Here is a 19291-nt window from a genome sequence, read left to right as displayed (position 1 = left end):
ATATGTGTGTATATATGTATATATATGTATATATATATGTATATATGTATATATATATGTATATGTATATATGTATATGTGTATATATGTATATGTATATATGTATATGTGTGTATATGTATATATGTATATGTGTGTATATGTATATGTATATATATGTATATATGTATATGTATATATATATATATATATAGGCGCAGATAATTTAACTTGATCAGAAAGAGGAAAGGAAAGATGTTTTGTGTCCTTCATAACAGATCAGGCAGAGGCTGGGGTTATTACTTCACCGACGGCGGCAGCGTCCAGATGGAACAGAGCTGAATTGAAACACTGCCAAACGTTGCCCAACATTGTCTGCTATCTCAGGACATTTACAGCGCTGAATCATCTGGCCTTTGAGATGGACTTACTGATGCCTCTTTTTTTTTAAAGCTACTTTTAGCCTGTCATTTATGTTTTGATGCAAATAGGATATGCAAGAATATGAGAGCTCTGGATGTGGAAGTCAGGCTGTTATCTTGATGGTGGTTTTTATTTGAAATGTGATCAAAAAGAGCAGTGAGATATTAAAATACTGGTACTAAAGATATATAAAAAATGCCAAAGAGGAAGTTTGGAGGGAAGGTTCATTAACTGAAGGACACTTACTACAGGATGTCCTACATTCATTTTTAGGTTTCTAGAGGTTCCATCAGTCTTTTAGGAAAGAACCGAGTGTAACAGCTTCATGCATATTTAAATATAAAATCTATGTTTTCAGTTTGAATTAGCACTGAGAAATCCTCTTACCTCATTGTCCTTGTAGGCTACCTCTGCCAGGCTGCCTGTTTCCCCCAGCAGACTGAGATCCAGCTCACTTGGACCTGAACACAGGAAAAATCCAATTATTCACACATAACCCACTCAGGATTCTCTCTATTAGCTTGGCACTTTAGAAACCCGCAAACGGACGTTAAGTCATCTTTTAACAAGTATTATGTATCAGGTCATAATTAAAAAGATGTGGTATTTACCAGATTAAAATATTATTCAACTCGAAGTGCACAGCACACACACTAACTTTTATATATATATAGCTTATTGACCAAAGAAAAGTCCTTACAGAAAAGGTGTTTGGAAAAACAAAGTGCACTTTTTCTTCTTTTATTAGATTTACCAGATATTCACCTTATTGTTATAATCTTTAACACTGATTTGGAAGTTTCACTGGTCTGGAACATACAAGAATGATCCAAAACAATTCCAGGGTGAAAAGAAAACAGGGAAGCCTTTGAAGGGCCAGAACCGCATCCACCTCTTTAGGAGGCTGAGGTCCTTTGGAGTGACCAGATCCCTGCTTAAAACCTTCTATGACTGTGGTGGCATCAGCCCTCCTCTATGCTGTAGTCTCCTGGGCCCCTGGCTGCACAGAGCGGGACAAAAAGAGACTAAACAAACTAGTGAGAAAGGCCACTTCTGTCCTGGGCTGAACTCTGGACTCAGTGGAGGAAGTGGCTGAGAGGAGGGTGCTATCCAAGCTTACATCCATCATGGACAACACCTTCCACCCTCTGCACCAGACTGTGGAGGAGCTGAGCACCCCCTTTAGTGAAAGACTTTTATACCCTGTTTGTAAAAAGGTGCACTACCGCAAAGCCTCTGCACGTTCTGACTCATTCAATATGTGATGTCAAACGCGCCCATGTTGAATGGGTCAAACCACTAGCTAACATTTGAAGGGATATATTTGAGATGGATTTTGTGGATGCTGAGAAGCAAACGGCATACAGCTCAACTCAGGCAACGATGCCAAAACCATATAAAAATAACCTTGTCAAGAATGAGCTCCAGCCACAAACGTACATAAGGGTGCTGCAGTTCTGTTTTGGCCACAGGTGGCAGTATCATTAGAAAACTCTGTAGTGCCTCTTTAAAGTAGTGGGGAAAACAATGTGCAAATGGCAGAACAAATAACAAAACACAGGTGCCCTGGCTGAGGGAAAATGATAAGAAAGCGATAAACCCTGCAAAAAACACACAAAGACAAGAATTTCAGCACTATAGAAACAATAACTAGAGAAGGTAAAGGAAAACCGCTGAGAAAACCCAATAACAAACCAAATTAAAAAGCAAAAATATAAGAATGTGGCAAACCCTAAAAATCCAAAGCAAAATCACATAACCTGCAGGACCTGACAATTGGAGCCACACGATACAGGTTATTTACCTCATTCTGTAGGATGGATTATGTGTATTTGATCCTGGGATGGGTATACATGTCGACATGTAAGCTACAGATGTGCAAGCAAAACACTGCACATGAATAAAGCTAAGGATAGTTGCTTAAGTGTGAATGTGGCAGCAAAATACATCATCCTCACTAAAATAGATTAGCAAAGAAAGTGTAGATCCAAATGTTTGGTCAGACAGTAAAACAGAAACTTTGCTACTTCAAGCCTGATGATGAAGGATAAAAAAGAACTTCAGATTACAGCAGACTAAAATGGTCCCAGGAGGTCCAAACTAAAGAGTCAGCAGATTGTCAGAGTTCATCTGACTCTGCTGATATTACTCGGTCAGGCATGACAGCGTAGCAACATCTCTGGGTCGTGTCAGGTGGTGGGGAGCTTGTCAGCAGCACTTCAACACAGAACTCGTGCCGCTGCTGCTGGGATAATCAGAGAGGACGGCCCAATCGGAGGACAACAGTCTGGTTCTCTCTGGGGAACTAAAACTAAAATTTTACAGGATTTTTTGTCCTTTAAGGAGCTTCATCAAGTCTTTTATTTTCCTTCTCTCAAAAGATAAAATTTAAAGAGCTCATTTAAAAAGTGAATTTAATCTCTTGATACAGATTTCATTTTAATCAGCATGAATTTAAGTGAAGTGTTGCAAAAATATTCCATCTCCTTTTTTACTTTTGCATCTCTGAATTTAAATATATTGAAAGGATCAGGACTGAAAGGATCAGTTCAAATGGCAGAAATTTCACATCGCTTTTACAAACCTGCATGTAACAGTATTAGGGGCAGACAGCAGCTAATTATCTCAGACCTGAGGCAAAGATCAGCTTTTAACAAGGTATTTTTAACATTCAAAGAGTAACTCGCTTGTTTTGAAGAGATAACAAAATGGTGCGAATGTTTTTGGCTTCAGCAATAATACCCTCTGCTATCATCAATCAGAGCTCATGTGTTGCCATGTTGCTTAGAAAAGCAATTTCAAAGCATAAAAACAGATTATTCTAGACTGCTAATCAAAAACAAAAAGTGCATTTATTTGTAAGTTTTGGCTTGTGTCAAGATATTTTTGTGTTGGAGATAGTTGGCTTAGCTAAACCTTCCCTTTAGAAAGAAAATAACTGTATTAAGTGCAGGACTAGTTAAGTGCATCTGCTTTCAAACCCTGATTCTGTCTTCTTTATTTTTTTCTTCTCAGTTTTCAATGTTTATTAAATCCTTCAACAATTAAACATACAGTGGAACCGACGTTGACAATATTGGTGTTTTCAATTGAGATTTTTTATTTTATTTCCCTCCCCGTACTCCCCCCACCCCAGCCAGCAGAGGGGGTAAAGCAAGAGAAAATATAGTATATATATTAAAAAAATAAATAAATTAAGTGAATAGATATTGTAAATAAAAAAGTTCACACACACTTTACCTATTATTCTGGACCAATAGTGTTTGAGCCTTACCTCTCTGGTTCTAAGAACTGTTCCCACGTACTCTGATATGCTTCAGTCTCACCATTTATCTTGTGGATGAGTCGTTCGTAAAATGCGGTTTTTAAAAGCGCTGCATGCATTTCTGTATAGGTAGGGAAATTTTATCCTTTCCAGTGTCTTAATATAACTCACCTTTTCCGTGGTGAGAGCTATTTTAACTACTGTGCTTTTTTTTTTTATCCTATTTTGACATTATAATCTAAGAGTTACGAAGTCCCAATGTGGGTGTCAAAAGTAAAGTTGGACTTAAGGGTGCTGTTAATTTTCTACATAACCTACTGCCAATAACAAATTAGGTTCGGACACACGAGGAACATATGAAGCATGTCCGCCGGACTTTGTTTACATCGCCAGCATATCAGATTTACTTATTCTAGCTCTAAGTAATATAACCGGTGTCCAATATAATCGATTCAGAATTTTTAACTGGATCAATTTGGAGAATGCATCCCTCTTGGGCTTCAACATTTGTTTGACTATTGCAGCCCACTGTTCCTCTGGGAACCTTTTGTTTAATTCAGATTCCCATACCTTTTTAAGTCCTGTATAAATATTGCAAGTGTTCTTAATCAGGTGGTTATAAATATGACTTACTCATCATGGTGACTCTTTCAATTTATTAAGCATGGTGTATATTGCTGATTCTGTGGGTGTAGTTACCTCAGGTTTCTTTAATTTTGTGAGGCAATCCCTTGTTTGTAGGAACCTCCAGAAAGCTTGGTAGTTTAGATTGTATAATTCTTGAAGTTGTTGAAATGAAAGTAAGGTACCATTTAGGAAGAAGCAGTTTATACTGTCAATCCCTGTTGTATGCCAGCTCCTCCAGAAGATGATTTTCTCCTCTATTTTAATTTTTGGGTTATTCCACACTGAGGCTGCTCCTTGAGTGAAGGGACAGGTGTTTGCTTTTTTATGTAAATGCTGCCAAACGTTTTTAGTGCGAGTCATAATTGGACTGATTTGATTCCATCATTTGGATGTTAGGATAGATAAAGGCTTTAAATGGAGCATTTATTTCACCTTCCAAGTTCACTCAGGTCGGAAAATTGTGGTTGTTTCACATAAGCGATTGTAAAAGCTTCCTGATATTTTCATGATAGTTGCATATTGGGTAGTCGTAATCCTCCATAGTCTATTTTAGTTTGGAGTTTTATGAAAGACATTTTAGGCTTTTTCCCTCCCAAATAAAGTTGTTTATCATTTCATCCAGGGTCTTAAATATGTTTTAATGGTTTAAACGAGTTATTCCATAGTTAGGTGGTCCTTCTAGTTATGTGGCACTCTCTTTAGATAGTTTCATCCAGGGTCTTAAATATGTTTTAATGGTTTAAACGAGTTATTCCATAGTTAGGTGGTCCTTCTAGTTATGTGGCACTCTCTTTGGATAGTTTCTAAACGGTTAACCTTCAAAAAAACCCTTCAGCTATATTTACATCAAATTGTCCTTTGACGTGCTGCTTGTTTGGCATTTAATTGGCTGGATAATAATTTATCAGCTTTATTGCCTGATTCATACCATCTCTGTTTGATCCAGAAAAGAGAGTACTCTCCTTTTTTGAGAATATTGTATTTAGCTCATATTTAGCACTGACTAATTTAACAAAGATTGATGGGTTAATGTTTTCCAGATATTCCCTCTGCAATACCTTTATTTCATTTTCATACAGTTTAACTTTTGGGAATCTTGTATTTGATTAGAGAGGAGTGTTGTATCAGTATTCCCCTATTGTACACTTTAAACCATCATAAATGGAGTTTTGGCATGCAGTATTAGTATTGTTTATAAAGTATTCAGTAGTTGGTTCTTTGTGTTTTTTGCATAGGTCAACATAATTTAGTAAACTGGTATTCATCCTCCATCCCCTAGCCTTTTCTTAATGAGATCCCAATTGTAGGACTACGTCTATGGGGGCATGATCAGTTATTGCTATTGAACCAATATTGCAATTCCCGACACTTTAAAATGAGAGAGTGTGAGATCAAAAAATTGTTTATCTGACTATAAACAGAGTCCCTACTCTGAGAGGAAGGTATAGTCTTGTGCTGAAGTATTTAGGAGTCTCCAAACATCTGATAATCCAGCATGTTTGCTCAGAGCTTTAATCACTTCCTGGATTTTGCTGATTTTAGGAATTGATTTCCCAGATCTATCCAAAAAGACATCTAAGGGTTGAAATTTCCTGCCAAAATCCATAAGAATTGTCTTTGGCTGTAAGAAAAATTCTGGGTCCTCTATATTAGGCGCATATATATTGGCTATAATAATATTTTGTCCTGTAATATTGACAAGCAGAATAATTACTTGACCTTTTTTGTCTTTAGATTCTTTTTCCACTTTAATTGAGAGATGTTTGGAAAATAGAATAGAAACTGTTTGAAGGTATTGGCTTGTCCCAACCATCTGTCTTTAATTCCAGTAATGTATTTCTCTAACAAGTGTGTTTCTTGTAGCATCATCATATCTACTTTTTCTGTTTTAGATATTTAAGTACTTTGCGTCATTTAGTATAAGAGCACAGACCATTGGGAGTATACTTTAACTATGGTCCCCATTTATCAGTAATAGTAAAAAGGCCATCATTATAGGTTGTGATACAGCAGTTGTGTTTAGACATGTAATAAAAGAGAAAACAAAAAGACCAACAGGGTTAGGGTCAGTGCTAAACCAACAATTTATAGTAGTTATAAGCATCAAGAACTTCCACCAGAGCTTTGTTAATTCAAATTACCTAGATAGGAAGAAAAAGGGAAAAATACCAAAGGAGCTGGGCTATTTGAACTGTACATATTAAGGAAATATGTGCAACATGAACATATACTCATTTAGATATCTCTCCATCAGGAAAGCAAAGGAATCTCATCAAAATAGCATAAATATGTCCAGTTTAACGAGTCCAGTTTCAGCTTGTATAATATGATGAACATTTTAGACAGTTGGAGGTTATAATTAGTGTTCTCTAAGAGGAGATATTTCCATTGATCATTGCAGCCTGTTTGTTTATTCACTTTCCTCCTGGGGTTGGTATTTATCTACCTTCTTTGCTGTGGTGGCGTCTTCAAAAGAGGGAGATCCAAAACACTGAGAGGTACTGCGTGGTATATTTCAGTCCCATGGCTCCACATACAGTATACGTCTGATCTTAAAAACTGTGTTCCTTTTTTCTTGTACTTCTCTCGTGAAGTCAGGAAAGAATCCTATCTTATTTCCCCTTCAGTAAAAAGTTCCAACTTCTCCATCTCTGAGTCGTATTTTCTCCCTGTCCGCAAAGAGAAGGAATTTCACCAGGATGTGGTGGGGTCTGGCTGGTGTGCTTTGTCTTCTTTTAGCGTAGCAGGTATAATGTGAGCCCTCTTAATGACGATTTGATCTGTGTTGTGGTCTTGTGGGAGTAGGGATGGTACTACATCCATAACACACTCCATCACGTTGTTCATCTTCTCAAATATCTCCGGGACACTCTTGATCCTCAGATTGTTTCTTCTTCTGTAATTTTCTTGGTATTGAACCTGAGGTTCCAGCTGAGCCTCCTTAGTTTGTTGCTGTGACATCATCATTAATTTTAGGGCCCAGTTTGCTTTTTAGCTGTGAATTTCTCCCTTTAGTCATCCGTGCTGCTTAGTTTATGCCATAGTCCTACAGGTTAAACCTTTTGCAGAAAGTAGAAATGTAAAACTGGCCAATATCAGCTCTAGTTCTTCAGCGTGCGACCTACCCTCACTGCTTTGTCACAGATTATGTCTTCTTTTAATAAACATAAAAAAAAAATACATATATACATATAAAAATATAAATATTTATTACCTCATTTATGTAGCGAGCTTTCATGGGAAATCATGACACAATTTGAGGCATATTTTATTTGGGAAACTCCTTTTTTTTTTTTTAAATGTGTGTAACTCATAATCCATCCTGTAACCCCTCTAAGTCTGTTCAGTCTTTAAAATGTGTATCATATAACAGACTGTCTCTTTTATAGGGAAAAGAGTGTGTCAGCTTGTTGTCAAGCAGCATGAGGGATTGTCAAGCACTGAAAAGAGAATGGGCCCTGAGTCTCATTATGTGCTCAAACCAAGCAATCTGACACACAGATTTTGAGGGAAACAGATGTGTGGGTGGTTTGTGGGTCAATCTAATTTTAAAAAATGGATTCCTGAAAAGCAGCCAATTTCCCTGGGTTTCTCACTGTAAAACAGATGTATCCTTAACATACAGTTTCTGACTCATCATTTATTCAACTAAACACCCAAAAATATTTAGCACAGAGCAACAATCCCTGTTAATACCAATCCGTAATCGGAACATGCTTTTGCCAAAATGTTTGGTTTGCCATATGTTACCTTCATGGTGGCTTTGCAACCTCCTAACAAGAATCTGCTTCCTCCTCAGCAATTACTGTTCAACAATTACTAAAGCTGCCCATTACATAGAATTTTTTTAATAAAAATTAAATAAAAGGAAACAGCAGCTTGCTCAACAGTCCACAATAAAATATACTTTGAGGCTTCAATAGTTATGGATCATATCTTCAATCAGCCTCAGGATGTCTTCTGAAGTTTATCCCGTCTATTAATCAGGAGAAGAACACCCATCAGTTCTCCTTTGGAATGGGTTCTGGGCTACAGGCGTTCCAACTTGTTTTCTTTCAAACACATTTACTGCTGCTGCACAACTACAAACATATACTGGGGAAAAATACTATCTGGGTTATTGGATGGATGGATGGATGGATGGATGGATGGATGGATGGATGGATGGATGGATGGATGGAATGATGAATAAGTTGATGGATGGGAGGATGGATGGAATGATGGATAAATTGATGGATGGGTGGATGGGTGGATGGAATGATGGATAAATTGTTGGGTGGGTGGATGGATAGGTAGACAGATGGATGGTGGAATGATAGGCAGATGGATGGATTGATGGGTGGATGGATGGATGGATGGATGGATGGATGGATGGATAGAAAACACTCACTGAACTAAAATGTACCAAATAAGCAATATATGACATAGAAATCAAAATTTTTAGTGTTGATTCATCCTATAAAGGATGCTACAGTGAAGAAATGATAATTGTGTCCTGTTAAAACAAGCTTGTTTGATCAGTTTTACAAGTAACACCCACTCTTTGTTATAAAACACTTTTTTGACACATGCAACTCTGCCAACTCATTCCACTGCCAAAGGTCAAATTTATTTCTTTTAGATAACCGTCTTATAAAACCCATCAGTGAAATCACAGAAACACCTTCGGAACGACCAAATGATCGCACCTTTCAAATCAGCATTACCTGTTTACTGTGAACCACAGCGCTGTGAGCAGCTGCTCGTCAGATATTACATAACAGCCTACAGCGTCTCTGTTTCTCTCAGATGGACCAACTCCCTGAATCTGGCTGCCTCTCCAGGTTGTGTGTCATCCAGGATGTCTGTGAGTGATGGGACTTTTTTCTTTCCCCGGGTGAATATGGACCTTTTAGGTGAAGCTAATCTGCAGACCACATATTCCGGTAATTAAGATGAAGAAGCTTTGATTCAGTGCTTGGCAGAATTTTCCTCAGTTTCTTTACATTTGGCCTCCAAGCAGCCAGACTTTACTTTAATCATCCAAAGTGGCCATGATCAGCAGTTTTTATCTGATTTGAAAATAAAAATAGGATTTTGATTCAAGTGCAAACATCTTAGACTTATAAAATCATTATTGATCATAAAACATCTCCTCTGATATCAACCAGAGGCTCTATTTGGTTCTTAAGAAAATCCTCTTAACAATAAATCTGTTCACATTCAACCAATAAAAATTGATTTCCTCACCTTACAATCCACATCAATCTGTTTCATGGGAGACTGTCATAGACCAAAAAGAGGCAGAAGCATATTTAGCCTTGCTAATTTAAATCACATGGTTTCACAAAACTTCTAAACTTAAAACTGTTTTAAGTCTTTTAAGAAATGTATTAAGCAGAATCTTTGTTTATTCTTTCCAAAATAGTTTAAACTTAGACTAGATGGACCGCAGAAAATCAGCTGGTCTAAGACATGGGTTAGCTTTGAGCGACTTTCCTTCTATCCTGTTCTCAAAGAAAAAGGGCAGCCCACAGCATCATGTTGCCACCACCATGTTTCATCACACTGGATGTGTTCACTTAAATGTCCAGTTATTTCTATCAAAGAATTTTCTTTCATAATATTTTTTTTGGCTTGAAGAAAACTGCCAACTAGATTTTCTGCAGGCAGATGCTTTCTTTTCCCCCTAATCTTTAAACATTGTGCTGATGACGGATTCTCCAACTGTAGCTGTGGATTCTTGTCCTTTCCTCTGGGTTACCACAGGCCAATAAGAGCTCAGCCACCCTGATGAGCAACTCTCCTCAGTTATTGCATCACAATATTCTACACCAGCTGTTTATCTTCTGTGTGAACCTAACTAGAAACCATATTTCTTCTAGCCTTCTTCATGCTTCATGTGGTGCACAAAGTTCCCCCATCCTCATCCACCATAATCCTCCAGTTCATCCATACCTTTCAGATATTTCCATTAATGACAACAGCCATCTCATCTTCAGTAAAAGTGACCATTTGCAAAATCTAAAATTAATTTTAGCCTCTCCTAAGGCTTGATAAACAGATCTATGACTATATGTTCAGTTCAGACGGAGGGAGAAAACGCCTCATCTCAAGATTCACTCTACAGTCAGAAGGACAGCTGTGAGATTCTGCTTCATTGAACATTTTTCTTGAGTTCTGCTGTGGTCTAACATCTCACCAATGCATTATTTATTGCACTACTTCCATATCAGAGCCCAGTCTGGATGACTGTCGGGGCATCTCTGGCCAAACTATACACTGTGTTCTGTTCCTTTATCCACATCTCAATATATTGCATCAAGCTCACCAAACCAACTATTCTCCTCGCAAGCCTCCATCCTAAAGTCCACCCAGATAACCCATCTCCTCCATCCCTTTATTCAAAACACCTTTAAACTCACATGTTTGTGTCTGAGATCTTCATAGAATAACTTTACACAACAATCACATTGCTAAAGCAGGTGGGCCACATATGGGTCATTCCGCCAGCTCATGTACATTTGGCATTTTTGGGTTTATTTTGACTTCAGAGGACCATAGAAAAAAAATATTGCATATATCTTGATAGAAAACATCCAGGGCTTCTGAAGAAATCTAAATATACACATGTCAGCCCATAAATAGCCCCTAAAATGTAAAAAAAAAAAACAAAAAAAAAAACCCAGCATTATTTATTTTACAATTCCCTGTATTTCAAGCCATGTACTTTTAACATAGGCAGGGGTAGAGCACCATAAGCTACCTTAAACAATTGCTATGCCTTTTTATAAATTGAAATAGTCACTGTAATGTGCGTGACGAAACTTTTGAGATGCCAGAATGTGCTCTTAAATAATTGTCTCAACTATTTAATTCCTCTGCCTCTATGGGGGTCCCATGGGTCTTACTTGAGAAAAAAAAGTGGGGCCTAACTGCAAAGCTCTAGTTGCCATAGACCTTAATATATTTTTTAAAATCCATTGTGCCAGGCACATTACACAATTCGTTTTACAGTGTAGCACTTAAATAATAAATATATTTACTATTCTAATGAGTTTTTTTCATGAATATCAACAGAAAAGAAAAGGAACAGAACAAAAAAAAAGAAAAACAGGCCTCAATGCCTTGTCACGTGCGAAAAATAGTGGCGGGAAATTTCTCCTAATAAAGCTCCTAGAGTTAACCGGAGGAAGTAAACACCAGACATGACCCTGCGAGCTGACTCACAAATGAACCTGCACATAGTTTGAGCCTGTTTACTCTTCAATTTTCTCANGATGGGTGGATGGATGGAATGATGGATAAATTGATGGATGGGTGGGTGGATGGATAGGTAGACAGATGGATGGTGGAATGATGGGCGGATGGATGGATTGATGGACGGATGGTTGGGTGGATAGGTAGACGGATGGTGGAATGATGGATGGATGGATGGATGGATGGGTTGGAATGATGGATAAATTGATGGATGGGTGGGTGGATGGATAGGTAGACAGATGGATGGTGGAATGATGGCCGGATGGATGGATGGATGGATAGAAAACACTCACTGAACTAAAATGTACCAAATAAGCAATATATGACATAGAAATCAAAATTTTTAGTGTTGATTCATCCTATAAAGGATGCTACAGTGAAGAAATGATAATTGTGTCCTGTTAAAACAAGCTTGTTTGATCAGTTTTACAAGTAACACCCACTCTTTGTTATAAAACACTTTTTTGACACATGCAACTCTGCCAACTCATTCCACTGCCAAAGGTCAAATTTATTTCTTTTAGATAACCGTCTTATAAAACCCAACAGTGAAATCACAGAAACACCTTCGGAACGACCAAATGATCGCACCTTTCAAATCAGCATTACCTGTTTACTGTGAACCACAGCGCTGTGAGCAGCTGCTCGTCAGATATTACATAACAGCCTACAGCGTCTCTGTTTCTCTCAGAGGGACCAACTCTCTGAATCTGGCTGCCTCTCCAGGTTGTGTGTCATCCAGGATGTCTGTGAGTGATGGGACTTTTTTCTTTCCCCGGGTGAATATGGACCTTTTAGGTGAAGCTAATCTGCAGACCACATATTCCGGTAATTAAGATGAAGAAGCTTTGATTCAGTGCTTGGCAGAATTTTCCTCAGTTTCTTTACATTTGGCCTCCAAGCAGCCAGACTTTACTTTAATCATCCAAAGTGGCCATGATCAGCAGTTTTTATCTGATTTGAAAATAAAAATAGGATTTTGATTCAAGTGCAAACATCTTAGACTTATAAAATCATTATTGATCATAAAACATCTCCTCTGATATCAACCAGAGGCTCTATTTGGTTCTTAAGAAAATCCTCTTAACAATAAATCTGTTCACATTCAACCAATAAAAATTGATTTCCTCACCTTACAATCCACATCAATCTGTTTCATGGGAGACTGTCATAGACCAAAAAGAGGCAGAAGCATATTTAGCCTTGCTAATTTAAATCACATGGTTTCACAAAACTTCTAAACTTAAAACTGTTTTAAGTCTTTTAAGAAATGTATTAAGCAGAATCTTTGTTTATTCTTTCCAAAATAGTTTAAACTTAGACTAGATGGACCGCAGAAAATCAGCTGGTCTAAGACATGGGTTAGCTTTGAGCGACTTTCCTTCTATCCTGTTCTCAAAGAAAAAGGGCAGCCCACAGCATCATGTTGCCACCACCATGTTTCATCACACTGGATGTGTTCACTTAAATGTCCAGTTATTTCTATCAAAGAATTTTCTTTCATAATATTTTTTTTGGCTTGAAGAAAACTGCCAACTAGATTTTCTGCAGGCAGATGCTTTCTTTTCCCCCTAATCTTTAAACATTGTGCTGATGACGGATTCTCCAACTGTAGCTGTGGATTCTTGTCCTTTCCTCTGGGTTACCACAGGCCAATAAGAGCTCAGCCACCCTGATGAGCAACTCTCCTCAGTTATTGCATCACAATATTCTACACCAGCTGTTTATCTTCTGTGTGAACCTAACTAGAAACCATATTTCTTCTAGCCTTCTTCATGCTTCATGTGGTGCACAAAGTTCCCCCATCCTCATCCACCATAATCCTCCAGTTCATCCATACCTTTCAGATATCTCCATTAATGACAACAGCCATCTCATCTTCAGTAAAAGTGACCATTTGCAAAATCTAAAATTAATTTTAGCCTCTCCTAAGGCTTGATAAACAGATCTATGACTATATGTTCAGTTCAGACAGAGGGAGAAAACGCCTCATCTCAAGATTCACTCTACAGTCAGAAGGACAGCTGTGAGATTCTGCTTCATTGAACATTTTTGTTGGGTTCTGCTGTGGTCTAACATCTCACCAATGCATTATTTATTGCACTACTTCCATATCAGAGCCCAGTCTGGATGACTGTCGGGGCATCTCTGGCCAAACTATACACTGTGTTCTGTTCCTTTATCCACATCTCAATATATTGCATCAAGCTCACCAAACCAACTATTCTCCTCGCAAGCCTCCATCCTAAAGTCCACCCAGATAACCCATCTCCTCCATCCCTTTATTCAAAACACCTTTAAACTCACATGTTTGTGTCTGAGATCTTCATAGAATAACTTTACACAACAATCACATTGCTAAAGCAGGTGGGCCACATATGGGTCATTCCGCCAGCTCATGTACATTTGGCATTTTTGGGTTTATTTTGACTTCAGAGGACCATAGAAAAAAAATATTGCATATATCTTGATAGAAAACATCCAGGGCTTCTGAAGAAATCCAAATATACACATGTCAGCCCATAAATAGCCCCTAAAATGTAAAAAAAAAAAACAAAAAAAAAAACCCAGCATTATTTATTTTACAATTCCCTGTATTTCAAGCCATGTACTTTTAACATAGGCAGGGGTAGAGCACCATAAGCTACCTTAAACAATTGCTATGCCTTTTTATAAATTGAAATAGTCACTGTAATGTGCGTGACGAAACTTTTGAGATGCCAGAATGTGCTCTTAAATAATTGTCTCAACTATTTAATTCCTCTGCCTCTATGGGGGTCCCATGGGTCTTACTTGAGAAAAAAAAGTGGGGCCTAACTGCAAAGCTCTAGTTGCCATAGACCTTAATATATTTTTTAAAATCCATTGTGCCAGGCACATTACACAATTCGTTTTACAGTGTAGCACTTAAATAATAAATATATTTACTATTCTAATGAGTTTTTTTCATGAATATCAACAGAAAAGAAAAGGAACAGAACAAAAAAAAAGAAAAACAGGCCTCAATGCCTTGTCACGTGCGAAAAATAGTGGCGGGAAATTTCTCCTAATAAAGCTCCTAGAGTTAACCGGAGGAAGTAAACACCAGACATGAGCCTGTGAGCTGACTCACAAATGAACCTGCACATAGTTTGAGCCTGTTTACTCTTCAATTTTCTCAACTTTTATGTCAAAAATTCATCTAAAGGTGAGTAATATTGATCAAAATCTGATGAAAAGTTGAATATAAAGCTCTCTTCCTTGTCTAAATGCACTTTTCTCCCCCGAAAATGTGTGAAAATTGAGTAATGGTAGTAGGAGCATCGGCCTCGGCCCTTACGGCTTGGCACCATAGAGTCATACTTGGGGCATACGACCCAGTGCGTGACCAAAGTGAGTTATAAGTTATCAGTTTTTTATCGGCCCCACAGAGGCTAATTGGTCTATATATGTTTAAGCAGACATCCCTTTATTGTATTCAAGTGTTTTTTACTTAGTTATGTGCATTACCTACCATAATGTCCACATTCAAACACAACCTTTTGGCACCTTTCTCCTCTTTCTGAGTAATTTCGAGCAGTTTTAATCAAATTCTTGCCATTTTTTGGTTTTTAATGCTTTACAAAATTTCTTTATTTTCTAAGATTTAAATGTGTTGAGGAGCTTTGGTTTGGGGTGGCTATTATAAGCACAGTGCCTGTTTAGACCTGTTTGTGTAATAAACATCAAGCACATTACACATTTTAAATAATTTTTCTATGATATTGGCATTTTACAATATTTATGGATTTTTTTTTTATTTTTATCTCATTGGGGCCTCTAATGTAGCACCCTAACCTCAAAGCAGTCTGGTTCTGTTTTAATGTAGATGGTAAAGGAGCAAAAATTGTTTCGTCACGCACATTACCCAATGGTGTGAAAATTATAAAAAAAAAAAAAAAAGGGGGCTGTTGTTTTTTTTTCGAGGGGCTGTGAGCACCCAAACTGGCCACAGATTGGTTGTAAAATTGTTTAAAACAATAGACCAGAGTGTTTAGTGCATGTCCATAAAGTTTGAAGTTGATATAAAAGGTGAGGCCTTCTGTGGTTGTATTATCTATGTATACTGACATGTAATGTGCGTGATATTTAATTGTGTAAAAGCTTGTTTTGGTTTTTGTAAAAGGCCTACGGTTGAACTGAGATCCTCCTCAGGGTATGTAATGTTTGTAGTAGTAGTAGTAGACATGTGTGACAGGTAATTTAAACCCTTTTAAGCATTGTTAAGGCAAATCTTTTTAACTTTTGACGATGATGAAAGTGAATAATATTATAAATATGGATAGTTTTAATGGAATAAGTTAGGCTTCTGTTTCAGAAATTTTAGTAAAATTTAGTAAAAAGGTTAGGAAATATTTAAAGTGCCATAGCTTTAAAAATATTCAAATGTTGACAACAATTTCTGTAGCCCCAAATGTACGTGGGCTGGGGGAAGCACTCATATCTCATTTATATTTCCTAAACCTTTTGAGTCTGATTTATAATCATTAAGTAGCTGCATGAAGCTGACACCCCACCCACACAAAAAAAAACTCTGCAAATTGACTGAATGGTTAGTGCAGATTTGTGCTGAAAAAATAGTTGTTTGTGCAACTTTTATTTAAGGACTAAGCTCTAAAACCAATTTGGTTCAAATCAGAGCGTAGTGAGGGATGGTGACATCATTGACTGAAATATTTATTAATTATATCTTAAAAACAAAGGCAGCACAAATGTCGGTTGCAACAGCACGAATCTGCACTAATGAAGCACTAAAAAAGGAGACCACTTTGGTTCAAATCGTAGTTTAATGGGCGGATGGTGACCTCTGGATGATCTAAAAAAAGAATCTTTAATATCTAATAAGCATAAGTAGCACACATTCAATTTTTTTGTGCACAAATCTGCATAAGCGTAGCACTAGACATTCAGTCTATTTTCAGGTTGTTTTTTTTTTTACAAGGGTGGGCAGTCAAGTTCAAGCAGCTTCATTAAGTACCTTTTCTTTGGCACCAGTGGCCTTAGTTTGACACTGTGCTTGCAGGGTTATGGGGTAGAGAGAGAAAAGGGGGAAGACATTTCGCAAAGGGCCACAGGACAGAATTCGAAGAACTGAGCCCTCAAAGCATATGTCGCAAGCTCTACCCTTGCGCAACTGACAATACAAGTCCACAATTATTTATGCTGTAACTTGAAAAACTAGTAATACGCTACAGGAGTGCTGAAACTTGCTGCATTACCAGGCACTTTGTATTTTACCCTGGAAATGATTATTTAATACTTTTATATGCACCAACATCCTATTTTTAGTTTAAAAACAAACTTTTTAGAGGAGCCAATAAGTCATTCACAATTACTGCATGTCACAGTTAACGAATAATGAGCTGATCTTACCAGCGGCGGGCTCTTTGGAGGGAAACAGCTTGTTATCCAGAGTCATGCTGATGTCACAGAAAACCTCCTCTTCATCTCGATCAGCATCCAGCTGAAACAGGTAAAAGGAAAATGATCTTAAGTGTGGCGTTTAAAACTTTCTCGACATTACTCTTTGTGCTTGACCTTCGTTCCTGCACTTTAAGGCTGAGTTTGACAGACGAATGAGGGGTTTGAAATGATTTTAGGTACTGGAAGCTGTGCTCTCAATTTATTCTGTATTCAGAGCACACCTGAAGCTTTTATAAAAGTACATTTATGAGCTTCCCCTCTGTGTCAGTCGGCTGCTTTCAGAACCCTCAGAAGCCTGTCTCACTTCCTCTGCATGATCAGCACTTGCAGATAGGGCCGTGAGGGATAAGGTGTCTGAGTGAACTTGAGACTTTCCTAATCTGCTTCTAGCAGATCCAATGTTCCATTCAGAGTAAAAAATGTTGCTGGAAGGCAGAGTGTGACCTCCTGCTGGTGGAAACAGCTGAAACTAAAACTGAAACGACTTAGTTGAGAGAGGGAGTTTGTTTATATAAAGAGTAGCCCTTAGCTGACTTCCAGACTCCTCTGGAGGTAACCATAGTATTTAAGTAATCTCTTATGGAGCAGTTGGTCACCGGTGTTTGTGAAGACAATATGCACCGACTTGACGGGCTGCAAAATGACCTAACCCTTTAAATCTCTGATGAAAGCATTACGTTTTCATAAATATATAATGCCCAAACTTTTGTTACCCTTGCATTTCCCTTTGTCTTTTTTATACTTAGTGTTGTAACAGAAAATGAGGAAAAAAAGGGGTTAGATAAGTAAATATAATAACTGGTAATACTAACAATCATAATAAAATTTCCGCCAGCTTGTTTTTTTCAGGTTTCTGTTGTTCAGCAGTGGAGCGAGAATGAGAAAATATGACAAAGGGTAACATGCACTGCCACACACTTTCCCTTCTTCAACACAGCTGATTCTGGCTGCAGTTCAGGAAAAGCCTTTTAATCAGCTATCATGGAAATGAGCTGTGCTGGAGCAGGGAACCCTCTAAAACCAGCAGGAGAGCGACCCTCCAGGACCGATTTTTGGGCATGCCTGTCTTAATACTTCACACAAAGTGAGCAAATGTTAAACATTTTAAATCCTTTCAGACGTTATTCGATTCTCTACTGCCTTTAAACATCTTTTATTGTGCTCTTTTTGCCAACAATAAAGGCAGATTTTGGTTTTAGGCTTTATAGCTAAACTGATGGCTTTAGATCAAAGCAGTAAAAAGAAACAGTTTTACATTTTTAAGTGATCTTGTTAGTCAACACATCCTATCTTTTAAAATTGTACATTCACCGTAATAGTAAATACGTACCAAACTGTGACTTGTATACATTTTACATCTTTAGTAAAAAGGTGAAAAAGAGCATGTCTTTATACATACAGTATAAAGCAAAATTTAAGCGAAGAAAAAGTAAAAACAGGCTAATGTGTCTAGACTAGGTCTGGATAATTAGAGACAGTATAAATTCTCCAAAAGCAAAAACACACTACAGACTAACCCTAAAGAAGCACACGAGGTCAGCGTTATAATGATGGATATTACACAAAATGTCATACTGTAGATGGAAGTACCTTAAATTTATTTAAATATGTATGCAAACAATTTCTAAATAAATGATAAAGACAAAAGTATGTTTTACGTTTGTAATCTAAATGGAAAACGGATTCTTTTTTTTTTTTTTTTTATATTTCACCTGGAGCTTTTTAGCAGCATCTCCTTCTGTACTAAACAGCCATTTTTATAACTTTATGATCTGATTGTTCAGGAGTGTTATCAAGGAGTTGAAGTTACAAATCCATTACAGTAGATGCTGTTTGTAGAGCTGTCAGTGGGCCGATTTAACCTTAAATAAAAGCATTTGTTAAGGACATTTAGAACAGAAATAAGATGTGAGCATTGTTTTACCTTAGTTTGTCTTAAAAGGAGATTTGTATTTTTAATTTTTTTTATTAAATGCTTACAGTGGGCTTTATTTTAACAAACCTAAGAGCTAAACTCACTCAGGGAATATTCATTTAGATCAGTCTTATTTTCTAGAGTGACAGGACGGCTTCATAATCTCAACAGCCAGTTATCTTCACTCACTGCAATTTGCACTTGGTCACTTCAGACATGTAGAGATTTTTGTATCTGCATGATTTGTCATCAGTGATAAAGAAACAGCAGCTAATATATAAATGATATGTGTAGGGCTGCAACAACGAATCGATAATGCAAATTATGAGGGCAAGGCTTTCAAAGTTTAAATCTTCTGGCAAAGATAAAGTAAAGAGGATCCTGCAATTTATGGAAGTAAA

General features: G+C 37.4%; 1 protein-coding gene across 1 annotated transcript in view; it reads right to left on the bottom strand.

The window, feature by feature from the left end:
• The window catches only part of ak5 (adenylate kinase 5), a 99626-nt gene that overhangs the window by 17536 nt on the left and 62799 nt on the right, over nt 1-19291 (bottom strand). Inside the window, exons 7-8 of the mRNA XM_015383069.1 lie at nt 16925-17015; nt 790-863 (exon numbers count right to left, since the gene is read on the bottom strand). Of these exons, the coding sequence (XP_015238555.1) occupies nt 790-863; nt 16925-17015 (165 nt within the window). The remainder of the gene's footprint in view (nt 1-789; nt 864-16924; nt 17016-19291) is intronic.

Source organism: Cyprinodon variegatus, unplaced genomic scaffold (genome assembly GCF_000732505.1).
Source record: "Cyprinodon variegatus isolate N-32 unplaced genomic scaffold, C_variegatus-1.0 Scaffold275, whole genome shotgun sequence".
Taxonomy (NCBI): Eukaryota; Metazoa; Chordata; class Actinopteri; order Cyprinodontiformes; family Cyprinodontidae; genus Cyprinodon; species Cyprinodon variegatus.
Note: the sequence above shows the minus strand (reverse complement) of the source record. Positions and strands in the feature narration are given on the sequence as shown.